Source organism: Truncatella angustata (assembly GCF_020726525.1).
Source record: "Truncatella angustata strain MPI-SDFR-AT-0073 chromosome Unknown BKA67scaffold_1, whole genome shotgun sequence".
Classification (NCBI taxonomy): Eukaryota; Fungi; Ascomycota; class Sordariomycetes; order Amphisphaeriales; family Sporocadaceae; genus Truncatella; species Truncatella angustata.
This window is the reverse complement of record NW_025763381.1, coordinates 2174663-2195232: the sequence shown is the minus strand read 5'-3', so window position 1 is coordinate 2195232 and position 20570 is coordinate 2174663. Positions and strand designations below refer to the sequence as shown.

At 49.9% G+C, this 20570-nt stretch overlaps 5 protein-coding genes across 5 annotated transcripts; 3 read left to right on the top strand and 2 right to left on the bottom strand.

Moving 5' to 3' along the window:
- Window positions 1–934: 934 nt before the first annotated feature.
- On the bottom strand, window positions 935–3751 carry BKA67DRAFT_652791 (aspartic peptidase domain-containing protein; the record flags this gene model as incomplete). Its single annotated transcript, XM_046106228.1, has 2 exons — window positions 935–3468; window positions 3517–3751. 2 exons carry the CDS (start codon window positions 3749–3751, stop codon window positions 935–937), a joined length of 2769 nt encoding a protein of 922 aa, XP_045963698.1.
- Window positions 3752–8005: 4254 nt separating this feature from the next.
- Window positions 8006–10503, top strand: BKA67DRAFT_652790 (uncharacterized protein; the record flags this gene model as incomplete). Its single annotated transcript, XM_046106227.1, has 2 exons — window positions 8006–8078; window positions 8129–10503. The coding sequence occupies 2 exons, from the start codon at window positions 8006–8008 to the stop codon at window positions 10501–10503; spliced, it is 2448 nt and encodes an 815-aa protein (XP_045963697.1).
- A 1694-nt stretch (window positions 10504–12197) lies between these two features.
- On the top strand, window positions 12198–12713 carry BKA67DRAFT_529708 (uncharacterized protein; the record flags this gene model as incomplete). Its single annotated transcript, XM_046099115.1, has 2 exons — window positions 12198–12356; window positions 12405–12713. The coding sequence occupies 2 exons, from the start codon at window positions 12198–12200 to the stop codon at window positions 12711–12713; spliced, it is 468 nt and encodes a 155-aa protein (XP_045963696.1).
- Window positions 12714–13229: 516 nt separating this feature from the next.
- Window positions 13230–16018, bottom strand: BKA67DRAFT_529707 (uncharacterized protein; the record flags this gene model as incomplete). Its single annotated transcript, XM_046099114.1, has 5 exons — window positions 13230–15009; window positions 15272–15370; window positions 15427–15602; window positions 15692–15724; window positions 15842–16018. The coding sequence occupies 5 exons, from the start codon at window positions 16016–16018 to the stop codon at window positions 13230–13232; spliced, it is 2265 nt and encodes a 754-aa protein (XP_045963695.1).
- Window positions 16019–18494: 2476 nt separating this feature from the next.
- On the top strand, window positions 18495–20444 carry BKA67DRAFT_18140 (uncharacterized protein). The gene is made up of 4 exons (XM_046095282.1): window positions 18495–19136; window positions 19343–19634; window positions 19689–19943; window positions 20003–20444. The coding sequence occupies exons 1-4, from the start codon at window positions 18910–18912 to the stop codon at window positions 20333–20335; spliced, it is 1107 nt and encodes a 368-aa protein (XP_045963694.1). The 5' UTR covers window positions 18495–18909; the 3' UTR covers window positions 20336–20444.
- The last annotated feature ends 126 nt before the right edge of the window (window positions 20445–20570 follow it).

Sequence of the window (20570 nt, the reverse complement as noted above, 5' to 3'; positions counted from 1 at the left end):
GCCAATTGGTTGCTGCAACCAGCCTCTACTTGAACTGAGCAAGCTCCATACATGAACAAAATTATGCTTGTGGCTCGGTGTCCTCTTCCCGTTCGGTATGCGCCATGACGTATGGCCCCTTCAGTGTCGGCAAATGCTGCCAGCTTCTTCTGCGTGTCTCCCAGCCCCCTCCCACCGAGAAAGAACGTTCGCCAGACCCCCCGTGTGTGCTGTTCTACTAGTTGCTGGAAGAGGCTGAATTGACTTTCTTCGCCTGCGGAGAGCGGGAAGGGAAGTTTTCTGGCTATTCCCGCAGTTGACAATTTTAGAATAAAAATAAATAAAAATAAAATTCCTGCTCGTCCTGGCGAGCTGTCATGCTAGCAAATAAGGTAATCGCAGCAGGTGGTGGTGGTGGTGGTAGAGAGGGGGGCCGGTCGAAGGCTTGGCATGTTGCACTATCAAGGGAACAGTCAATGACTAAGAAGTGCCGGCCTTTGTAGGGTCAAGTGACGAGGTTGCGGGATAATCTTGTTGGATACTAGAGAGAAAATTGACTCCATGTCTCAGATATCTTCTTTGCAAGTTTGTGTATTATTTATGGTATATCCAGGTTGGACTAGTTTGTCTGTATTATATGTAGCCAGGATCGATCGGCTGTGGTAAATCCTCAATGCTTGCGTCCTCCTAAAACATTGCTCGGCATTGCTGATGCCTTCAAAGAAACGACTGGGCCACCTAAAACGCCGTGTTTTGTTGAATACGCTGGCCATGGGCCAAAAGAGCACATGGTAATTATGTATGGCACTTTTGCGTGGTCCCTAAGTTCCCAAAGCAAGTCCCAAACTCCGTCGCTATCCGTGTAATGTACTTGTAGACTATCATGTAAATGCAAATGATGAATTATGACGCGTTCAGATGCTCGCCTTGAGGTGGGTGGCAATGTGCCCAGCGATCACCGGCTGCCTCCCTCTTCCCAGCTGTATCTCCTCTCGGCTGGTTGAGGAACATGAACAAGGTCGAAACCGTGCAGCCGCTGTGTGGCCGATGTGGGTACAACTGTTGGATCGACCGGTGTCGGAACGTGGACAAGGTCGATTCTTGACTCGAGGCGCCCGGTACTAGGGGTACCAGATATCGGAGTGGGTGGCTCAGGAATATGAATGAAGTCAAACGCCCCGTCCAAAGTCCCTGTAGTGTGTGCAGACTTGGGCTCTGATTCCTCTTCCTCTATTTTCAGACCGAGTCCGCCGAACCCCCAGTCGTTGTCATGTTCATCCCTCATATGTTCCTCCTCCTCGACGGTATAATTGCTACCCAGGGTATCCGTTGTCGACTGTCGGCGCGATTCGGCGGCCGAGGGTATCGTCGGCAAGACAAACGTTTGACCATTCGGCGTTATCAATCTCGCCATTGATGTGGGATGTGGGGGTCGAATGTTGTCTGGGAGCGGTCCCAGACAGACAACTTTTGATGGATCAATTGGCGTCCTCTGGAAAGAAGGCTTGGGCGGCGCAAGATGTGCCCTGGTGGACATTGGTGTCCCGCTGGACGAGGCAGATCTGCTCATAGATGGATGTTCCGTCGTGTCAGGCAGCGATGATACGTAAGCCGAGCCCGGGCTGGATAACGATCGAGGCAGAGTGGTGGAAGTAGGAGGAGTATTCGTGGCAGGCAGATATGACATTGCCGAGGGAAATGGTGGCCATTCGCCATGAGGCGTCATCGGGGACGGGATCGAATAGGAGTAGTTTTCGTGTGTGGGTGTCGAAGCGGGTGACAGGCTGGTATTGTCGGAGCGGAGGGACCGGTTCGATGGGCGGTAGTGTGGAACCGGGCTGATATCGTGATAGCCTTTCTCGAGGCCGTAGCCGAATCCATCCCCGGCCAAGGGCGAGTCCAACGGAGACGGACCGGGCGTATAGTGTGGCACGGGTCCTTGCAATTGCTTTTCCATTTTGCGCCGCGCCATCTCGTACGGGCTGAGATCGCCTGTGTCCCCCGTCGCGAAATCGGTGAATGCATTGAGGGAATGCGCATCCGTCGCATCCAGCTCTACCGGCGCCTGAGGAACCGCCAATTCGTACCTTTCCTGCCCAGCAGCTTCCAAGGGATGTGTGCTGTCTCCTGACATCTCATGCGCCGCGTCTCCCTTGTTCCTCCTGCCAGGAAATCTTCTGGCGAATCTTGAAAACATCCTGGCAACGGGGGTCCTTGGCGTTTCGGGCTCCATAGACGAAGTGGTTTCTTTCAGGCTGTTGACTTCAACCATCGCTCCGCCCTGCCTCCTCTTTCGCCTTCTAACACACCAGAAGACAAAAAAGGCGGACAGAAGAGCTAAAGAAGCGGCCACGACGATCCCCACAATTGCGGGTGTGTGTAGACCCTGCTGGTTGGTGGAACCGGAACCGGGGTCTGGATAAGGACTATCCGCTGAGCTCGTGACAGTCACAATTGACGTGTTGGTTGACGGGTTCTCCGGGAATAAAGCCTGGTGGAGGGAGAAGGAGCTCAGCTCATAGTTCGTCTTGAGATATGCCTCCTGCAAAAACGACCTCCCAATGATGGCCTGGGTGCCGCCATCCGCGCGTCTCAAAGGGAAATATGGCGTGGCTGCATCACCATATTCGAACAAGTTCATGAAAGGATACCGAAGCGTCTGCGCGAAAGCGTTAGCTGAGATGGTGATGTTCACAACACCCGCCACGTTCAAGGGGTCTCCGAAATTGTCGCGATTGTCGCTGCTCGATAACGAGAATGTGAAAGACAAGTCCGTATTAGAAAGGTTTTCGTACGTCTTGTCATTCGCGAACAGGTACAGACCAAACGTCTCATTCCAGGTCAAATCGAGAGCCTGAGCGAAGTGATCACACACCGCCGATGGAAGCCATAAATAGGGCGTTGAGCTGTCAATGAGAGCAACGACCGACTCATCGAACGTGGCGAGCGACACAGAAGTCGAGTTCCATGCAGTTGGTGCTTGATCGGCGCTCGAAACAGTTGCTGTAATGCCTCTGATTAGAGCCTCGGGTTGGCGTGTTGTGGAGTTTAAACTGAATGTCGTGTCATGCGGAACAAAGCGATTCTGATCATAACCGCCAAGAACTAAAGACATCGGCGTACCGATCGCACTTCCATAATATGCCCCAGCAGTATAACCGTAGCTGTGGCTCGGGATGATGGCATCCCGTTCAACCATAGCAGCTATTGGACTTTGCACCACGGTCGTCTTGAAGCGACCTGGAGTGATGCCGAGACCGAAGAACCCTGTGTAGTAGTCCGTGTCATTGATGGCAGCCACAACTTGTTTCGCTAAACTCGTTAGGTTTTGAGAGAGGCCGTTGTACACAGTGACTGCGTCCACAGCGTAGTCTCCATTGGCCACTTGGTCTAGATAGTTCAGTCCCAGTTCCCAAGCCCCAAGTGATGACCAGCTAGACGATTGACTAATGTTGAAAACGTTTCCACGAGCTGCGGTGCAGAGAGCGCCTGTGTCCATCATTAGCTAGTTCATGTTTACAAAATTCGAAGCCTTACTTGAGCCGCAGCCGCTGCTTTCAATGACCCATATCTCAGAGAGACTGGTACTGACTATAACGTCGACTTGTTGGGAAGGCTCTCCAACGTAGAGGCCTACCGAGGACCAGTTGCCATCAATTCCGTACCATTTGGAGGACGGTTCTAGCCATAATGCATCTCCGTTCGCTTGAATCAAAGTTAAAGTAGCGAGCAAGAAACCAGAAATGGCTGCTGCGTATGATATCGGTGGCATAGTGGCTAATCGTTGCGGCTCCCTTGCGTCGGACGCGTGCGTGGAAATCACCTACGTCCTTTGGAGAACTTCATACGGGGCTACTTTGAATCGAGGCGAACGTCACAATTTCCAGAATTTCTAGAACTGCACGGTTGAATATGGTCGCAAACACTATCGCATCTAATTGACGCGATAGGTGCTCTACCTCAATGTCGGCATGTGGCTTTCTGAACTTCAACGACTGCAAAACAAAAACAAGCAAGAAGTTGACGGCAGCACAGGCAGGCAAGCGACCAAATCGGCAGTGAATGAATGGCATGGAACATTCTCCGAATGCCAGCATCTGGTGGTGGCCTTTCAGGCCAGGGTTGTCGGCTGGCTGGATCCTTGGCGAAAGCCATGGGTGCCATAGGTACCAAGGGGGGCCATCCACAGCAGACGATGCCGCACCTTCTTTCAACAAGGGCCAGAAGTTGGCATGATGCCCAGGGGCCTATCAGTGGTTCAGGGTGCGCGTCAAGGGATTTCCGAGGAGGAGTCGTGGCTTTCTGGGCAGATGCCATCTCACGCTACCACAATCACAATGCAGCTTCCGTGTTAGAGTGCCCTGAAGCCTGAAGCCTGAAGCTTGCTAGGTTGCAGCTACAATAGTGGTTTGAGGCCGCTAGAACAATAAAAACATGCCGCTGACCTCCATCCCCGGCATCTATCCCGTGCTTTCAGAAGCAAGTCGAAGCATATCGCAATCTTCAATATCACAGATGATCAAACGCTGTGGCAGCATGTTCGACTGACAGGTATGTGCTGATCGCACTTGCGTACTGTGTATATAGCCAGGCGGCCTTAGTGCTGAGTACTGCTCAGCTGATGATTCTCACTTTGTGGTGCGAAAGAGCTTTTGTGCGCACTCGTTGAAGCACCTCCCGCTAAGATTAATCTGTCATCAAAGCGAAAGTGTCTTAGTCGGCAATTTACCGTAGGTGCCAGCAGCAGCATGGGCTCTTCAGGGATCAAGCATTGTTTTCATCTCGCGTCTGATAGGAGCATTCAAGCCTGCGTCAAAGGATACCTACAAGAAATATTTTCAACGCTCTCCCCAAACTGATGAGCTGTTCGTAGCCAACTTGTTACATCGAATGAGTAACATCTCAAATGGACCGTGGGGCTGAAAGTGCTGTGCAGTATGCATCTGATGCAACTCCCGTTATCGTCTCACAAGCACGGCATGTATGATATGAAATTGAAGAACTTCACTCGACAGTTCAGTGGGTGCAAAAGGTTGGACCTCAGAATCACCATTCATTTCGACCAACCATGCGGACCCCTTGCCAAGCAAGGAGAGAGATTGTGTAACATGAAAATCTGCAACCAAGTGACTTTGGATAAATGAACAAAATCCCGATTTTGCCGATATGCCGAATAATATATCTTTGCATGGAGGGTAAAGGTACCTCGCGTTGTGCAAACCCAAAGTACGGCGTGTTCGTAAGAACTTGATCAATCTTATGACCTCTTCCAGAACGGCAGAACGGCCACAGAGTAAGCTAAGGTTAGGTTCTTTCGCGATAGCGTAAGCTCTATGTAGTTATGCTGGAGAAGCAAAACAGAACTGGTTACCTGCATTGCCGTAGTTCTTTTAAATTCCACAGCTCTGAATCAGTCACCAAACAAGCGATTCACTCGATAGGCAGGCTAAACTAGTTCTGATAGATCCTGTGACGACAAAATACAGCAACAGCTTCGCATAGATGGAGTTTTACTTAGTAACCTTAGTACTTTGGCTCCATCAAGGTATGTAGGACCGTCATGACTTTAACAGTAGCAATGCGCCCATGCTTATGTCTTGTGACCTGCTACCATGACCAGAACCTTGGAATCTGGGGTTGCCGCGTTTGAAGACAGTATCCCGCGCAACCCGCGTGTATTCCATATCACCTTCTACTATTGGCAAGGCCCAGGAAATTAGCTGGCTTACCATCCAATGCAAAACATGTCAGCCAATCTGGCAGCACCAAGCCGTCAATGAGGAAAGCCAGCAGAATGCAAAATGGGAGCGCTGCTTGTCCAGCCGGGTCTGGACTGGAGCCATGCTTTAGGCGAGCGTTGCTGAATAGGAAGGCATTTCGCAGAGCATTGTTAACAACCTTGAGCTCAAGCAGCGCCGCGTGACTCTGGTTAAGTTCCATGTCTATATAACGTAGACAGCTTGGCTTCTATAGATGGGACAGCTTTTAAGTCGAGAAAAATTGGAACACCTGGGCATACGCGTCCACATCCAATGGTGCATCTCCCCTGCTTCGGTAATTGTTTCTCGGGTCTTTGAGGATCGCGCGATGAACGATGATGATATTCGAATGCCGGTGCGACGTGCGCCTTTCCCGTTTTCCTGAATCCTAAATGTGGTTTTTCTTGCCGGCTTTCAGGGAACCCCTGACCTGTAGGACATTCACCCAATGATTAGGGCGCGTTTATGGAGCCTGACATGCGATGGACCGCTGTAACCACCGCGTTGGGACCGTAAGTAACTAGATTAGTGGATTCACCTGATCATTCTCGACTTGCCAAAAACATGAAGAAAATAATGAGAATATCAAGAAACATAACCAACTTGGTTTGTCCGCAGCTCAATTAATTACTCGAGCGACAGAACACCTCAATCCCGCAGTATAGAACTGTGCCGCTTGTCTCACGGGATTTCTTTTCAGCATTCATTAAATCTCTCGAGTCAACGCCAAGACTACCTAAGTAACCCTAAGCCTATACCCACGCGTCAAGCTCATTCAGCGTCTCGTATTTTGGGTTCGCAGCGAGCGGCTTTCTGGCCCGTGCTCCACAGAGTGAATAAAGGGAAATTCATTCTTGATGAATGATGCACTAGAAGACAGTCTTGAACTCGGCCTCTTGACTTCATCAATGGCGGTGCCCCGCATAGCGGGATGTTTTACTCCGTACATGCTTAACCTTTAAGCATATCGCCACTTTTGGGCTAGGCGGTCCGAACAACCAGTTTCCACCTGCCATAACTTTATCTTCGCCTCGATAACAATCTCTACTATGTAGTCTTGGGTATGGGGGAAGCTCGTGAGACACTTGAACAGACCGGTAAGAAGAAGTCCAAGGTTGATGAGACTATTAGTTTCTATTCTCCAAATATATACTTGTTGCAGCTTGCTACATACATAGATACCTTCGTAGATATGCTGTAACTAGCGACCAATCGTAGATATTTCCCCTTCCAGCCCCCAATATCGATTCTAGTAACTAAGAAAGATGCGGTACCGATCCTCCGTATAGACCTTTAGACGTGGCCTATCCACGTGCACATGGTTCAATCAATGGTAACTCATCCGCAATAACGTGGTCGAACACGTACGCCTAGATCATCAATGTATCTCCCAGCTTTGATGGGGCAAATTGCGTGCTTGGAGCAGGCCTAAAAAGACCAAGGTTACCATCGTAGGTGTGCGCATTACTTTCCAGGTTAATTTATTGGCGATAACACCTGCCCGGTCGTTACTTGTCTCCTCCCTAAAAGCCGGTCCAGCTTCGAGACATGTTCATGATGTGCTCCGTGAAACCTCCAAGATAGGTATTGCGGACCGCCTGTAGACGCCCGCCGATCCCTTGAGCAAGTTTGTATGTAGCAACTCGCACATCTATGCATGAACCATTCCAAAACACATGAAGAAGAAATCCTCTACTGCAGGTCATGGACTAGCGTTAGCTCACCGGGTGCTAGATCCTGTGTGGGTGGCTACGCACTCGTTCATACACCTGGTTCATCCGGCACCATCCATCCCCTGCTATCGACCGCTGCAGCACTATCCAGCCCATCTCGGCTGTTTTGCCCCTGTGGCTCTGCTATTGAAGCTAGTCAGCATTGTCAGGATCTCTAATGAACCGTCCCATCAACTTCTCTGATCGGTGCTAATCCCCTTGACACTGGACACAGATGCCGGAAGTGCTCCGTGTTTTGCCAGAACCTTGGAAGCACTCGTTCGCATCAACGTTTATGCTGCCTTTCAGCCACTCTATATGTCGTTTCTCTTCTAGCTGCACTTACTGTTGAATATCGATACTTTCAGCTGAATAGTTTCGGTCAAGGCCTGCTCCGCCGTCCATTTTACGCCTGGCTTGCCATGGCTGCTACGTGACTTTTACTTCATCCGACCTTTCGTACGGTGCCCATGATATAAAACCTGCTCTTGACTTGATTCAGTTCGAGAGAGGCAGCGCCGAATAGAGTGTCACGCGGGAAGTTCATTTGAAGCAATGATACTCATCGATCGAACGCTGCTTTGCGTTGCAGCCTTACTTCTTTATGGTGTTGAGAAAACCAGCGCTGGTAAGTTATTTCACTGACAGAATGGTCATATAAGACTAATATCTTACCAGCACCACCCTGGGGTCGCTTCGAGCGGCGTCTGTTTAACGGTAATCAGACGATATCCACTGCAGCAGCCTCAAGTGATGCTTCAAGGGATGCAACTCAACCAAGTTCAGTGCTTTTGTCGTCGTCGATATTGGCATCTGAGACCAGCAGCTATACTGCGAGCGACGCTTTGACGGCACAACTCTCAATCGCATCTTTCTTACCTGGGACTACTCCAACATCGTCTTCCACTCAACAATTGTACACACTTCATGGCTTAGAAACCATTACCACTGCATCGAGGCCGAGTAGGCCTACCACAATCACTCTGGGATCCCTTACTACCACTACACCAACTCCTGTGCAAGCTAGTAGCGGACTTTCTAGCATGGTTTCCGAGGATATTAGTAATTCTGGTTCGGTATCTTCAAGTTCAGATTGGACCACCACACTTGCAGGATCATATGCCAACACCACAAGCAACGCCGCACAATCAAGCGTGTCTACAAGTAACAGCTCTGTCAGCGACTCTGGGTGGAATTCAACCACCATTACAATTACGAATCTTACAATAATCACAGGTGACGTACCGCCACCAACTATTACCACGTATGATCCACAAACTCGCTCGGTAATAGTTTCGGATGAACCCACAACAGATGCTTGCGATGTGACAACTAACAGTAACACCGTCACCGTATGGTCGACCATCTACACAACAACTATAACGTGGACACTACCGCCGGAGCAGTACACACCACCTTTTCCAACTACGACGAGTACGCCTGTGTTTTGTTCACAAACATCTGCACGTCTATCAGTCTCTGTATGTGATGGATCAGACTGTACACAGTATACATATCCTGGTGATGCAACAACAACAAGTGATGATGGGCATCGTCATGTCAATCCCACTGCCACTGCTGTCACCACTACTTTTTCCGGTGGCTCGGCTGATAAGTTGCCTACAATCACATTTTGGACTACAGACAAGAATCCAGCAGTCGTTTATTCGACGGAGACACCTCCCGACTATGGTGATCCGGGCACAACGCCTATTCAGGATCATCACACCCCTAACAGCGGCAACTATCCTACGAGCATCCCTCAATATGAGAAGCCTACACCGTCTTCGTCCGCTAATTCAGGCGGTAGCAATGGGGGAAGCAACAGTAGTGGTAATAGTGGCAATGGAGGCAGCGAAGGCAATGGCAGCGGAAATAACGCCGGAAGTGGTGGAAGTGGGGGAGGGAATACCGCTGGGGGTAGTGGCAATGGAGGAGGAGATTCTGATGGTTCTGGCAGTAACAATGGAGGAGAAAATACTGTTGGGGGTGGTGGCAATGGGGGAGGAAATACTGCCAAAGGAGAGGATGGCGGCGGTATCACTCAGCCAGTGTCAGAAGCAACAAGACAACTGCCCACGACGGCTACCGCTGTAACGGTAATCATTCAGACGGAAAAGGTCATTATCAATGATCGCACTTTTACCAACAACCCCAGGAGCGCAACTTCCACTGTCGTTGTTGGTACAGATACTTTCGTTATTAATCCTAGCCAAGTAATTGGCGCGGGCGCAACAGTGGTCAGACCTGTCATCGGGGGCATCTTCATACCTACCAAAACGACGACAACAGTCGCAGGTATAGAAGTTGTGTATACTGCTATTATCAATTCTGCAGTATCTGTGCGGTCTAGGATTGCTGTGGCAACAATTGACGGAACAACCTTCACAATCAATACTACCCCATCAACCGTTGTGGTTAAAGGTCAGACAATCACGTTGGGCCCGAGTGGCATCGTCTTTGCAACTCAGACTATCCCGGTCGTGACATCAGTTGGAGCAACTGAGTCGGCTGTATTGGGTGGGGAGATGATTACAGCTATTGGAAATTCAATTGTGGTGATAGAGGGCACTACATTCTCTTATGGGCCAGGGATGAGCCCTATTACGGAAGTTATTAACGGAGATACAATCCTGATCGGCCCATCCGGCATCAGTGTGCACGGAATCACTCTTGGGGGCATCACAGCGGCAACTACAGCAACGACTTATGAAATTGTGGGCGGAGCTACCATTACACAAATCGGTGGCGGTGCTGTTGTCATCGATGGTACGACATACTCCATCGGTGCATCTGCAACCAGCGCTATCACGACTGTCATCGATGGTCAAACATTAACGATTGGCCCGAGTGGAGTGGCAGCGTCGTCATACACATTTGCACAACCATATGTCACGAGTACGGTGATCGAGCCGGGAAGTACAGCTTCGGTGGCAGTATCAACAAAAATAGCAGACAGTTACGGCACGACTTTGCGGCCGGAATGGGATGTTAGGGTGGTGGGAATATGCATAGCGATCGGCGTTGGGTTCCTGGGAGGATTGCTTTTGTAAGCCGGAAAGAGGCTGTGGTGTCTGCACCTCGCAACTCTGGTCTTCATGGTGTTCAGGCAAAATTGGGAATTATTTGATTTTATGGCAATGATGCAACGATACCCCAGCACTGCGTATAGGTCGCATCTTACAGGATCGGGATTCCATGGCTTGTCTAAGACATGTTGTATATAGGATACGGTTCATATGTGACCACAGTAAAGCAGATATATAATCATAAAAACTATCTAACATTGATAACAACCATTCATAGTTGACCCTACTGTAGTAGAGTTCAGGGATTTGGCTAACAGGTCAGCCCTACCGGCGGAACACAAGCCCTCTGGAATTATATGGCTAAATTGGCACACCAGTCTCTTGCTGCTTACTTACGATCTCTTCCCAACTTCTAGCCTCGTTCCGTGTGTATGCCGACTTTCGCGAGATCCCCCCAGAACTCGTCATGTTACTACTTCGTAGAAAATAATTCGTCGATATATTTTTTGGGGAAATAAATTGCCGTTTTATCGATACGGAATGCACTGGTTTCATAGCACCGTGGTCTTCTATCCATCCCTAGAGCGCGCCCGAAGTCATTCAATAGCAGCCCCCGGGCATCCACAAGCAAAGTTGTGTCGTCGCTTACGCCGGCCAATATTGCCAGACATTATGGTGGTCTTCTCCTAGGTATGCGAGATAGTGACTCGACGGCGAAAGCTGCCATACAGACGCGTGCAGTTCAAATCACCAACCCGATCGCCAGCAGCTTGCAGATCTCGCGATTCTAACGCGCGGCAGCTCTGATATCGCATTCAATAATTCGCTCCTTGGCTGGTTTATTAATATAGCCATGGATGTTCTACCATCCGGGGCCCAATATTGGTCACCCCTATAGCGAGCACGGACGGAGCCGTAGGTAGGTGGTACCTGGGATACCGTACACGTCCACAGCCACACACGCCTCTTGCCACTGAGGCAATCATGTCTCCTGCATAGCTTCAACTCCAGAATGTGTTGGTAATGAGATTTGTGGCAATCATGCTCTGTTAATACCTTCCAATATTCCAGCCCACCCGAACTTTAGCTTTCCTGAGTCGGAGCATACTCAGAAAAATTTAACGAAGCCTTTCTAGAAGGTCTCCCCAAGGAAGTCTTCCGAGCCCCCAACAACAACTCCGTCCGATGGACCGAAGCCGTGAATATTCGTTCAGACAGTTCGGATATGGTGGTAAAGGCTGATGAGGGGCATGCATGACAGGGGTCATTGGTGCAACCAGTACCAGTGGTACTGGAGGAAACCTTGCAAAATGCTCGCCGCAATAACGCGACGCAGGGGTTTCGTGTCTTTTGGACGAGCAACGAACGATTTTTGGCCCTCCCTTCTGTCTGCCAGACGTCAAGGATCTGAATCGCCGTTTCCATATGTTCCCTTGTCACCATAACGGTCAGGCTCGCATAGCGGGTCGGAATGCTGATGAGATGGCGGGCCGAGAATCGAGTTCGTACTCCATGATAATACATTGAACACATACGACACAGCGATGTAGTATAAAGACTTCGTTATCAATCCGGTCCAGATAGACCTGAGGATATGCACTCATCGATTTCCCCAGACTGCCTACCACCACGGCTGCAGCCTGCGTCGTGATGGTACCACTTCCTAATACGGGCTCACCCTGACAATATGGGATTGGATAAATGAATTGCACACCTGCATGGCTACGCTACGCCCTCCGTCATCGAGCGAACCACGAGGTGGCTTGGATCCTCCCAACCTAACCTCCGAACCCGAGGTCTGTCTACCATTGGGTGCTCCACAACCTGTCGTTCACCTGCATACATACACGAACCCCTACCTACATTGGCGAAATACGGTACGTCAATAAGCCGGTCTCTGAACAGGGTTTCTAGACATTCTGTAGACAAAAACACCATTGGCCACGGCTCAGGTACAGAAAGAAATCCTGCATTACCACTTCAGGAAAATGATCCCCCAACCACTCACCAGCCAAACCGAGAGCGAGGAAGGCAAGCAGCAGCTGGCGCCTCGTGGTTCGGATAACTCGAGCGCACGAGGTAGCAATGCATCACGTAGTATCTGTCTCTTAGTTCAGCTTCAAAGGTTCACTACCACGGCTTTTGGCCTACACTTGGAAAGCACATGGTTCTTTAGGAGGGAGGCTTTCAGCTGTGCAAATAGCGGAACTGGAAGTCGGCAGGAGCTCCGATAATGTTTCAGCTTGGAGGACTGTGGACAGAGGATCCGAACCAGGGATGAGGGTGAAGTCTGATTCTACGAAAAGGTTGCTGTAGGCATCATGTCAACCATTTATGCTGAGTACTGGATCAAACAGGTGATTCGGTGGCGGTAAAGGAGAAACGCAGTAACATCTGACCACTTTAGGCTATGATGTAGTTCTGGCGCTACCGTTTTCTTCTTTGGCGCATCTTCTGTAGCGAGATGGTCTATGCATCGCGATTTCATAATGTGCACCTAAGTAGAGGCAGACACCAAAAGCTGAGATCACAGAATTTTCCCCTGTGATTTATGGGTGCTCTTGGTCTAGTTGGCTTCTATCAGGCAGCCTGTGCATATTCATGTCTACTGAGCTTTGCGAGGAATACACATTTTGCCTCCTGATCCAAACATGTATTCATGTAGTGTGCGTTCGTAACAATGTGATCGATCAGAACCTCGATAGTAAAGTCAAACTTCTATAAGACGCAAGAGGTCAATGCTGGACCCATTACCAGACTTCCTGCCAGATTGTGCAGAATGAATCGAGAAAAGCCGTCGCATCCTCGAGAGTCTTGCACAGCTCTCCCTTGACCATAGCATCAAGTAGAGCTTCACGGACAGCCGTCGGCATCTTGCCTGAACTTCCACAGATCATGATTGTAGCCCCCTCCTGGAGCATCCCACAGACAAGCTTGTACTCCCGGCGAATGACGTCCTGCACGTAGATCTTCTCTCTTTGGTCGCGGGAGAAAGCCGTGTGAACCTTGACTCGTAATAAGGACCAGTCATCTTGAAAGTAATAGTCGGCTGTTCGATTGCGCCCCCCAAAGAATAAGACGTTCGCACCGTGGGTCATATTAGTGGCGCGTTCCCAGAAAGCAGCGCGGGCTGGAGCGACTCCTGTTCCAGTAGTAATGCCCAGAAGGGGTCGTTGCATAGTATCGACATTAGCGAATGGTGCCCTACGCTCTCCGACACTGATTCGAATTTTCGTTCCCGGTCGTAGAGACTCAATATATCGCGAACAGAGACCTCTCCTGGTCTTGCGCAGAACGGTCTTGTATTTGACTAATGCAACTAAAAGCTCGACGCGGGTATCGTGCTTATTACCGTCCACTTCCATCAGGGGGCCTGAACTGGCCATGCTGTACTCTCGACCTCGAATGAGGGGAAACACCACGGGAATAAAATGGTAAGGAAGTTTGACGGATGAGAAATCTTGGAGTATTTCCAGTATAGAACGTCGAGGTCGCGTGGTGTAGTCATAGAACTCGTCGATGAATCTAGGTTCGGAGAATTCTGAGAGTCTTTCCTTCTGCATGTCGTCCGTGGCATAGTACTTGATGTTGTCAAAGAAGGAGCGTTTGGGAATTGCGGTAATGTCGTAGTTATTGGTCAATAATTGGCGCAATGTGCTTTCCTCCAAGGGGTAGCAACCAGGAGGCGCGTGTTCATATGGAAATAGGTCATACCTCTCTTTGTAATGCTTGAAGGGCTCATCAGCGACACCATTCCAACCCATGAGATCGATCAGAGCCTGGACATCCTCAGGAAAGTTCTTCGGATAGAGAAATACTGTGTCGCCAGCTGCCGTGAACAGACTCTCAAGTTTCTTGCGGTGCTTGGCTTTGACTTTACCATCAGACACTGAGGGTCCCTTCTGCGACCCAGACGACTCGTTTTTGGATTTCGCACTGGTTAGGGCGGTCTCGACCACGGTAAGGTTTGGGTGTACAACCAATTTGAGATGTCGGACGTCTTGCCAGTGACCTTCAGGCGTAAGCCGAGTGTTCTCTTCAATGGTAGCAGTCCATGCGTCTGGTATAGGCAACAGGTCCTGAGGCGGTGACCCAGAGGGGTGTGCAGAATCTTCGAGCTTGTACTTCTCAACATCATCTTTGAGAATGTTCAGGCGGTCTAGAAAATCCACTCCGCTGGGATGCTTGACGGCGTTAGCAGACGTTCGTGGATTCAGCCGAGCCGATATTTCCAAGCCTTTCTCGTGTCTATCATCTCGGAGATCGTCTTCTTGCCTCAGGGGATCGACGGCATCGACGTGACTGAAATGCGCTGCTCTGCAGTCGAGGTTATTTCGGTCGACACCCTCAAGTCGTCGTTTCTCGTTGAAACGGTCAACCATCTTCGTGAAGATCGAAAGTCGCTCTAGGATAATCTTGGGTGGCAGTTGAACGTCTTCTGGGATTACCGAGAGCCCTTCCGGAAGAGGATACTTGGATATCAGATGCGAGCGTAGACTGATTGACCACGGTAAAAAAGCACCGTCAATCCTGAAGATAAAGTCAGCTTTGTGGTTGTTTTCTCTGAATGCGTAGGTAACTGGAGCCAGCCAAGATAAGCGCGACTATCTGGGCAAGTTCACGGGGGAAGCCACAACTGCCAATAGATTCTGTTGTTGCCCAGTAACGGCATCACTACTCCAGTGCTGAAGTATGAAACCAGGAGCGATCGGTAAGTTATGTGGAAGGGGGAGCAAAAAGCCTCTCGATTGGAGATGTCTTTGCACATTGTAGAAAGATTGTGTCTACGTACCCATCTTCATGGCGTTCATCTGCTTCACCGCGAGGATAAAACTCGTTCGCTCCAAGCTGCAGTAGACGTTTATGAAGCTTCCTTGACGCCCAGTTGTATCTGAAACCGTGAACCAGTTAGTCTCTCATAATGTTGCCATCACTGAGAAAACGTACTGTTGGTATGAACTGTCGCCCAGCCCAAATGTGGTGAATTTCACGCCGCCGAAAATTGTGGCGGGCAGTCTCTTAGATAAAAGCTTCCTCCAGAAAAGACGCGAGTTTTTGGGCATTTCTCCTTGGCCAGTAGTTGCAATGACAAAAAGCACAAATGCGTATTCCGTCAATGTTTTCTAAGAGATAGTTATTAGTTGTCACTCTTGAATAATTTACTGGTTATATCCCATAATTGTATCTATCACTACAGCGATGAAAGTCTCACAATGTTCCCGAGCAGACTTCCCAATTGCAGCAGCTAAGTTCAATTTCAAGATATCCAAGGATTTGCACTGATATTGGGGTCATTGGACGGAAATAATCATAGCAAAAAAGTAGAAGAAGAAAAAAAAAAAAAAAAAAAAAGGTTACCTACCAGACCAACAGAGTCCATCGCGAACACATCTGCCCTGAAACGTAACCGTTCGGAGATTTTCTCGAGGTCTATAGCGAAATCCTGACTGTTTCCCGTTTCTGACCCATAGAGGATGAGAATTCTTCTGTCTTCCAGAGGCAATACTTCGCACGCGGGGACCGGATCATCGGCCGCCATGTTGAGAGGGGGAAAAAAAAAAAGGCGATTTGCTTGAAGTCGTAGATAGCGTAGTACCAGATAGATTTAGACTTGCGTCACAAGAGACTCATTTGTCCTGTTGAAGTCACCGGGCCGTCTAGCAAGTCATGAATTCTAATCGAGTTCAATACGAACCTGTTGCTCGTTGAAGAGCCGCGATCGCAAGCAGCGAGATTACCGATACCGCCGATGTGGGGGCATCTTTAGCTGAATATTGATTTAGGTTACTTGGTCACAATGCAAAACGCCACCCCTTAAGCAGCGGCCTTGCGGCTCTGTCCGGGCGCCTTTCGCAAGTGACCTCTTTAGATGGTGAGGTGTTTGATATTACTTACTAACGACGTTGAGAGCAGAGTAAGTGGCAGAAAAATGCTTGTTAACGGAAACACATAACGTCTTTGGTTTGATTTCAAGAAGAAAAACCTGGTAATTGCCTACATGGCCAGCATGATACATGCATCATATCATAAGGCTGAGTTGCCCACATGCATGCGACCCTAAAAGCATTGGTTGACTGACGAGGACTTGATGGCGCCGGTAGCAAAGTGAACTAACCTAAGAGACTTCAAATGTAGATGAGAAATACGATAGCCGAATGCATTCGTGTCACATGCGCAGCGGATTGCCTGCCATCAAGGCGACCGTGACTAGCTTTTCAAGCATAGGATAATGCAGCCTCAACAAGGCGACACCAACATGTTTGGTTAGCAGCATCTCACGAATGTCAACTGGGTGCGAGCATTGTGCTATATTGTCGAGTTTCCTAAGTATTATTAAGGGCGAAGCGAACAAGGCTTGCAAGGATGAATAAGTAAGGATGAATAGGGGGCTCCATCCCCTTGTGCACGTTCAAAGCTAAGTGCTAACTGCCAACCGGGGAAAGCTGAGATTTTGCAGGGTCCCGCATAAGGCTTTTGGGGGTATCTTTAGGGCAGCCCCTGCTGGCCTTGGCTTTCTTCTATTCTTCTAGAATGTTTAGCACATCGACTCCAGCATGCTCTTTTCAAAGAGAAGACCGACCGCGTGCACGATGCAAGCCCGTGGTTATGTACTTAGTGACTGTGCTATACAATGCTGGTCTTCCAATTGTTGATAGCTTGGTTGAACAAGGACCATTCCTACGTTTCCCAATCTCCCCAGCATTGGAAGACTTCCATTCGAATGCTACATTCGTGCTGGGTAAGTCATCCGAGCAGGTCCGAGATAATGCAATTTGCCTGGTTCATGCATGTTTATTTGGCAATTCGAGCACAGGTCGGACTCAATTGTAGTAAACTAATGACAGACGCCTAGCTGACTTGGAGAGTTCTGTGCTGGGAGCGTGCTGGACCTTACATGAGGTAGATCTCTGGATTACCGATTGTTAAAGATTGAGCCATCAACGGGATCAGAACAGCCTTGGTGATAGGCGGCTGAGAGTCCATAGCTCACCGTCTGTGTCATCGGCGTGGCTCTCACAAAGCGCCCCGGACCGACAGAGGCCACAGCTCCTGATCCTCCACCTCAACGGATCTCTAGCCGGCCTAGCTTCGAAAGTGGATTTCTTCAATACATGGAAGGGCTGGCTCCCTTCCATTTTAGGGGCAATTGCTTGACCACTTTATACACAGTATGACAATCGCAACCTCGTGATGAAGTCTTCATGTCTGCGCATACTGTAGGCTGTAGGTTACTCCTGCTGGAGCCCCATCCAACTGAGATAAGAGCAACTGCACTTTGTGGTCTGCATTCCTTCGTTTCCTTAATATTGTGTTGCTGCCCGATGGTCGAAATAGGGCTCACCATCTGTGAGTCTTTCAGAAGAGCGGTAGCCCAAATGCTTTGATCAGGTTTGCTCACATACAACAATGCCCCTCATTCTTGTGCCTAAGTTTCTGTTTGTTATGGGCGTGTGCTAACCCAAGCCATGGATATCTCTCGCCATTGACGTGATATTACGTCTCTTGTCTATCACGGCCAGAACATAGGGCGACAGCCCATGTCAATCAAAGAATAGTTGTGCCCTGTGCTGGATGCAGTTGACAAGAAACGTGGATGAAAACAGTTGAGCATTGTTCAACGTTTCCGCCTCATGGAAAACTCAAAATGCTGAATTCTTGTATGACTAGGCTCCTTCCGAAGCCAATGATGTAAGTACCATTGGAAAGTTACAAGTAGGCAGACCAAGACCAGGAACAATCCGGTATGGATGAACATGACAACTTACATACCTAGCAGACAAGATCCTTTCCCCACAACTGAAAAGATGGGCGATTGTCCTACTATGTATGTATGTATGTATGTGTATGAATGTGTGTGATGCCTGGTGCCTTCTTCTTGCAAGACGCAGACGCAGACGGAGAGACGCAGATCTAGATCCCAGATCCCGTTATCCCATGGATATCCCATTATCAGGCGCAGACTTCCCCCCATTTTTAGATCCCAATAAAAAGGGAGTTCAGCCCACATTTTGAATCGCTCCTACCATTCGCCACACGCCATCCGTGAACTTAGTGGGACGCACTAGCCCCTTCCCGGAGAATTAATTATTTTTCGTGGCCGCTTTCCACTTCCACTGACTGCCTTTGCCATCGACGACTACGACTACCTTACGACCCGAACCTGCTCCTCTCCCTTCCTCCTTCTTCACACCTCTCAATCACAACACATCTCAAGTCACTTGTGTCAACACCACAAACCCCTTCTCCAGTTTCCCTTTCACCGAATCTAGGGCACGTAGCCACCCTTCTCACTCCCCCGTTGATCAGAGTTCAATTTTTGAACCCGCGACAAAAACAAATCATCCTAACGTCTAGTTGAAGATCCACATCTCATCTCTCTCATCCACCAACCTTTGCATCCATTTCCCATCCATTTATCGATAACTCAAAATGGCCAGCACCGTGGAGAAAGTTGCTGATGTCGCAACCAACGCCGTCAACGACGTTACCAACGCTCTGAGCAATACCTCGATCACCGGCAACACCAACGGCAACAAGGACGAGAACAAGGACGCCGTCCACGCTAGTGCCGCTGAGGGTCGCCGCTTGTACATCGGCAACCTCGCCTACGCGACAACTGAGGGGGAGTTGAAAGAATTCTTCAAGGGCTACCTTGTGTAAGTTGTTCCCACCCTCTCTGTTTCCTTTCCTCTGTCGCAGCCTGGAGTCAGCCAGTCCTGCCACCCCCGTGCTCTGTGACATGGTACATGGACAGGACCCCCGTTCCTGAGGTGGAGCTGTCACACCCTGACCGCTCTCTTCCTGCATTCCGTCATGTTTGATACTCATTGGGGACCCAACACTGACATTGCTACACGTACAGCGAGTCTGTCTCCATTCCCAAGAACCCGAGAACTGACCGCCCCGTCGGCTACGCCTTTGTCGACCTCTCTACCCCCACTGAGGCTGAGCGTGCCATCTCTGAGCTTTCTGGCAAGGAGATTCTTGAGCGTAAGGTCTCAGTTCAGCTTGCCCGAACCCCCACTGCTTCTGGCGAGAAGTCTGACGGTGGCGCCAACGGTGAGGGCGCCGAGGGCACTCGCCGCAAGGCCTCCGGTCGCGGACGTGGCCGAGGACGTGGCCGTGGTGGCCGTACTGGCCGCGCCGGTCGATCTGTATGTTGCTCTTTGCTCCTGGACTCTCGCAAACCCGCACTGACTCTTTTCTAGGAGGGAGGAAACGAGGAAGCCCCCGCCACTGAGGAGGATGCTGCCGCTCCCGTCGAGGCAGCTACTACAGAAGAGGTTCAACCATTGAGCGACATCACCAACAAGATCAATGCTGACGAGTCTAAGACCGCCAATGAGAAGCAGGACAAGTCTCGCCCTGCCCAGAAGCGCGAGCGTGGACCCCCCGCTGATGGCATCCCCTCCAAGAACAAGGTCATGGTTGCCAACCTGCCCTACGACCTGACCGAGGAGAAGGTAGGATTCAACTCTGTATTGCTGTTGAGACCATTTTTGATTCTGACTCTCTACTATAGCTTAAGGAGCTCTTCTCTGCCTACGAACCCTCTTCGGCCAAGATTGCTCTTCGTCCCATTCCTCGATTCATGATCAAGAAGCTCCAGGCTCGTGGTGAGCCCCGCAAGGGACGTGGCTTTGGTTTCGTCACCCTATCTTCCGAGGAGCAGCAGCAGAAGGCTGTTGAGGAGATGAACGGCAAGGAGATTGAGGGTCGTGAGATCGCTGTCAAGGTCGCTATCGACAGTCCTGACAAGACGGACGAGGAGGCCAACGCCCCGATTGAGTCCGAGAACAAGGAGGAGGCCGCCCCCGCCACCGTCACCGATGCCGCCCCGGCTGTCACGGTTTAAGCCAACCCCACCACTACCTCAACATAACAGATTACTTATCCCGGATGAGAGAGGCCAGCTCGACAATTATCATGTCTACTACTGCGGCCCTCCAGTAACTTATCGACGCCACCAGGGAGATATTGGAACGGGGGGCGTTGAAGAGCGAGAACAGGTACGGCTCACGTTGATTTCGGAGGATAGATTCGCAAAATGAAAAACACAAAAAACAATAGCAGATGTGGGCTTCGAACCA

Coding starts and splice junctions, on each gene's coding strand:
- BKA67DRAFT_18140 (XM_046095282.1), top strand. CDS start 18,910: ATGGCCAGCACCGTGGAGAAAGTTGCTGATGTCGCAACCAACGCCGTC. Junction 19,137..19,342: donor TTCTTCAAGGGCTACCTTGT/GTAAGTTGTTCC, acceptor CTACACGTACAG/CGAGTCTGTCTCCATTCCCA. Junction 19,944..20,002: donor ACGACCTGACCGAGGAGAAG/GTAGGATTCAAC, acceptor TCTCTACTATAG/CTTAAGGAGCTCTTCTCTGC.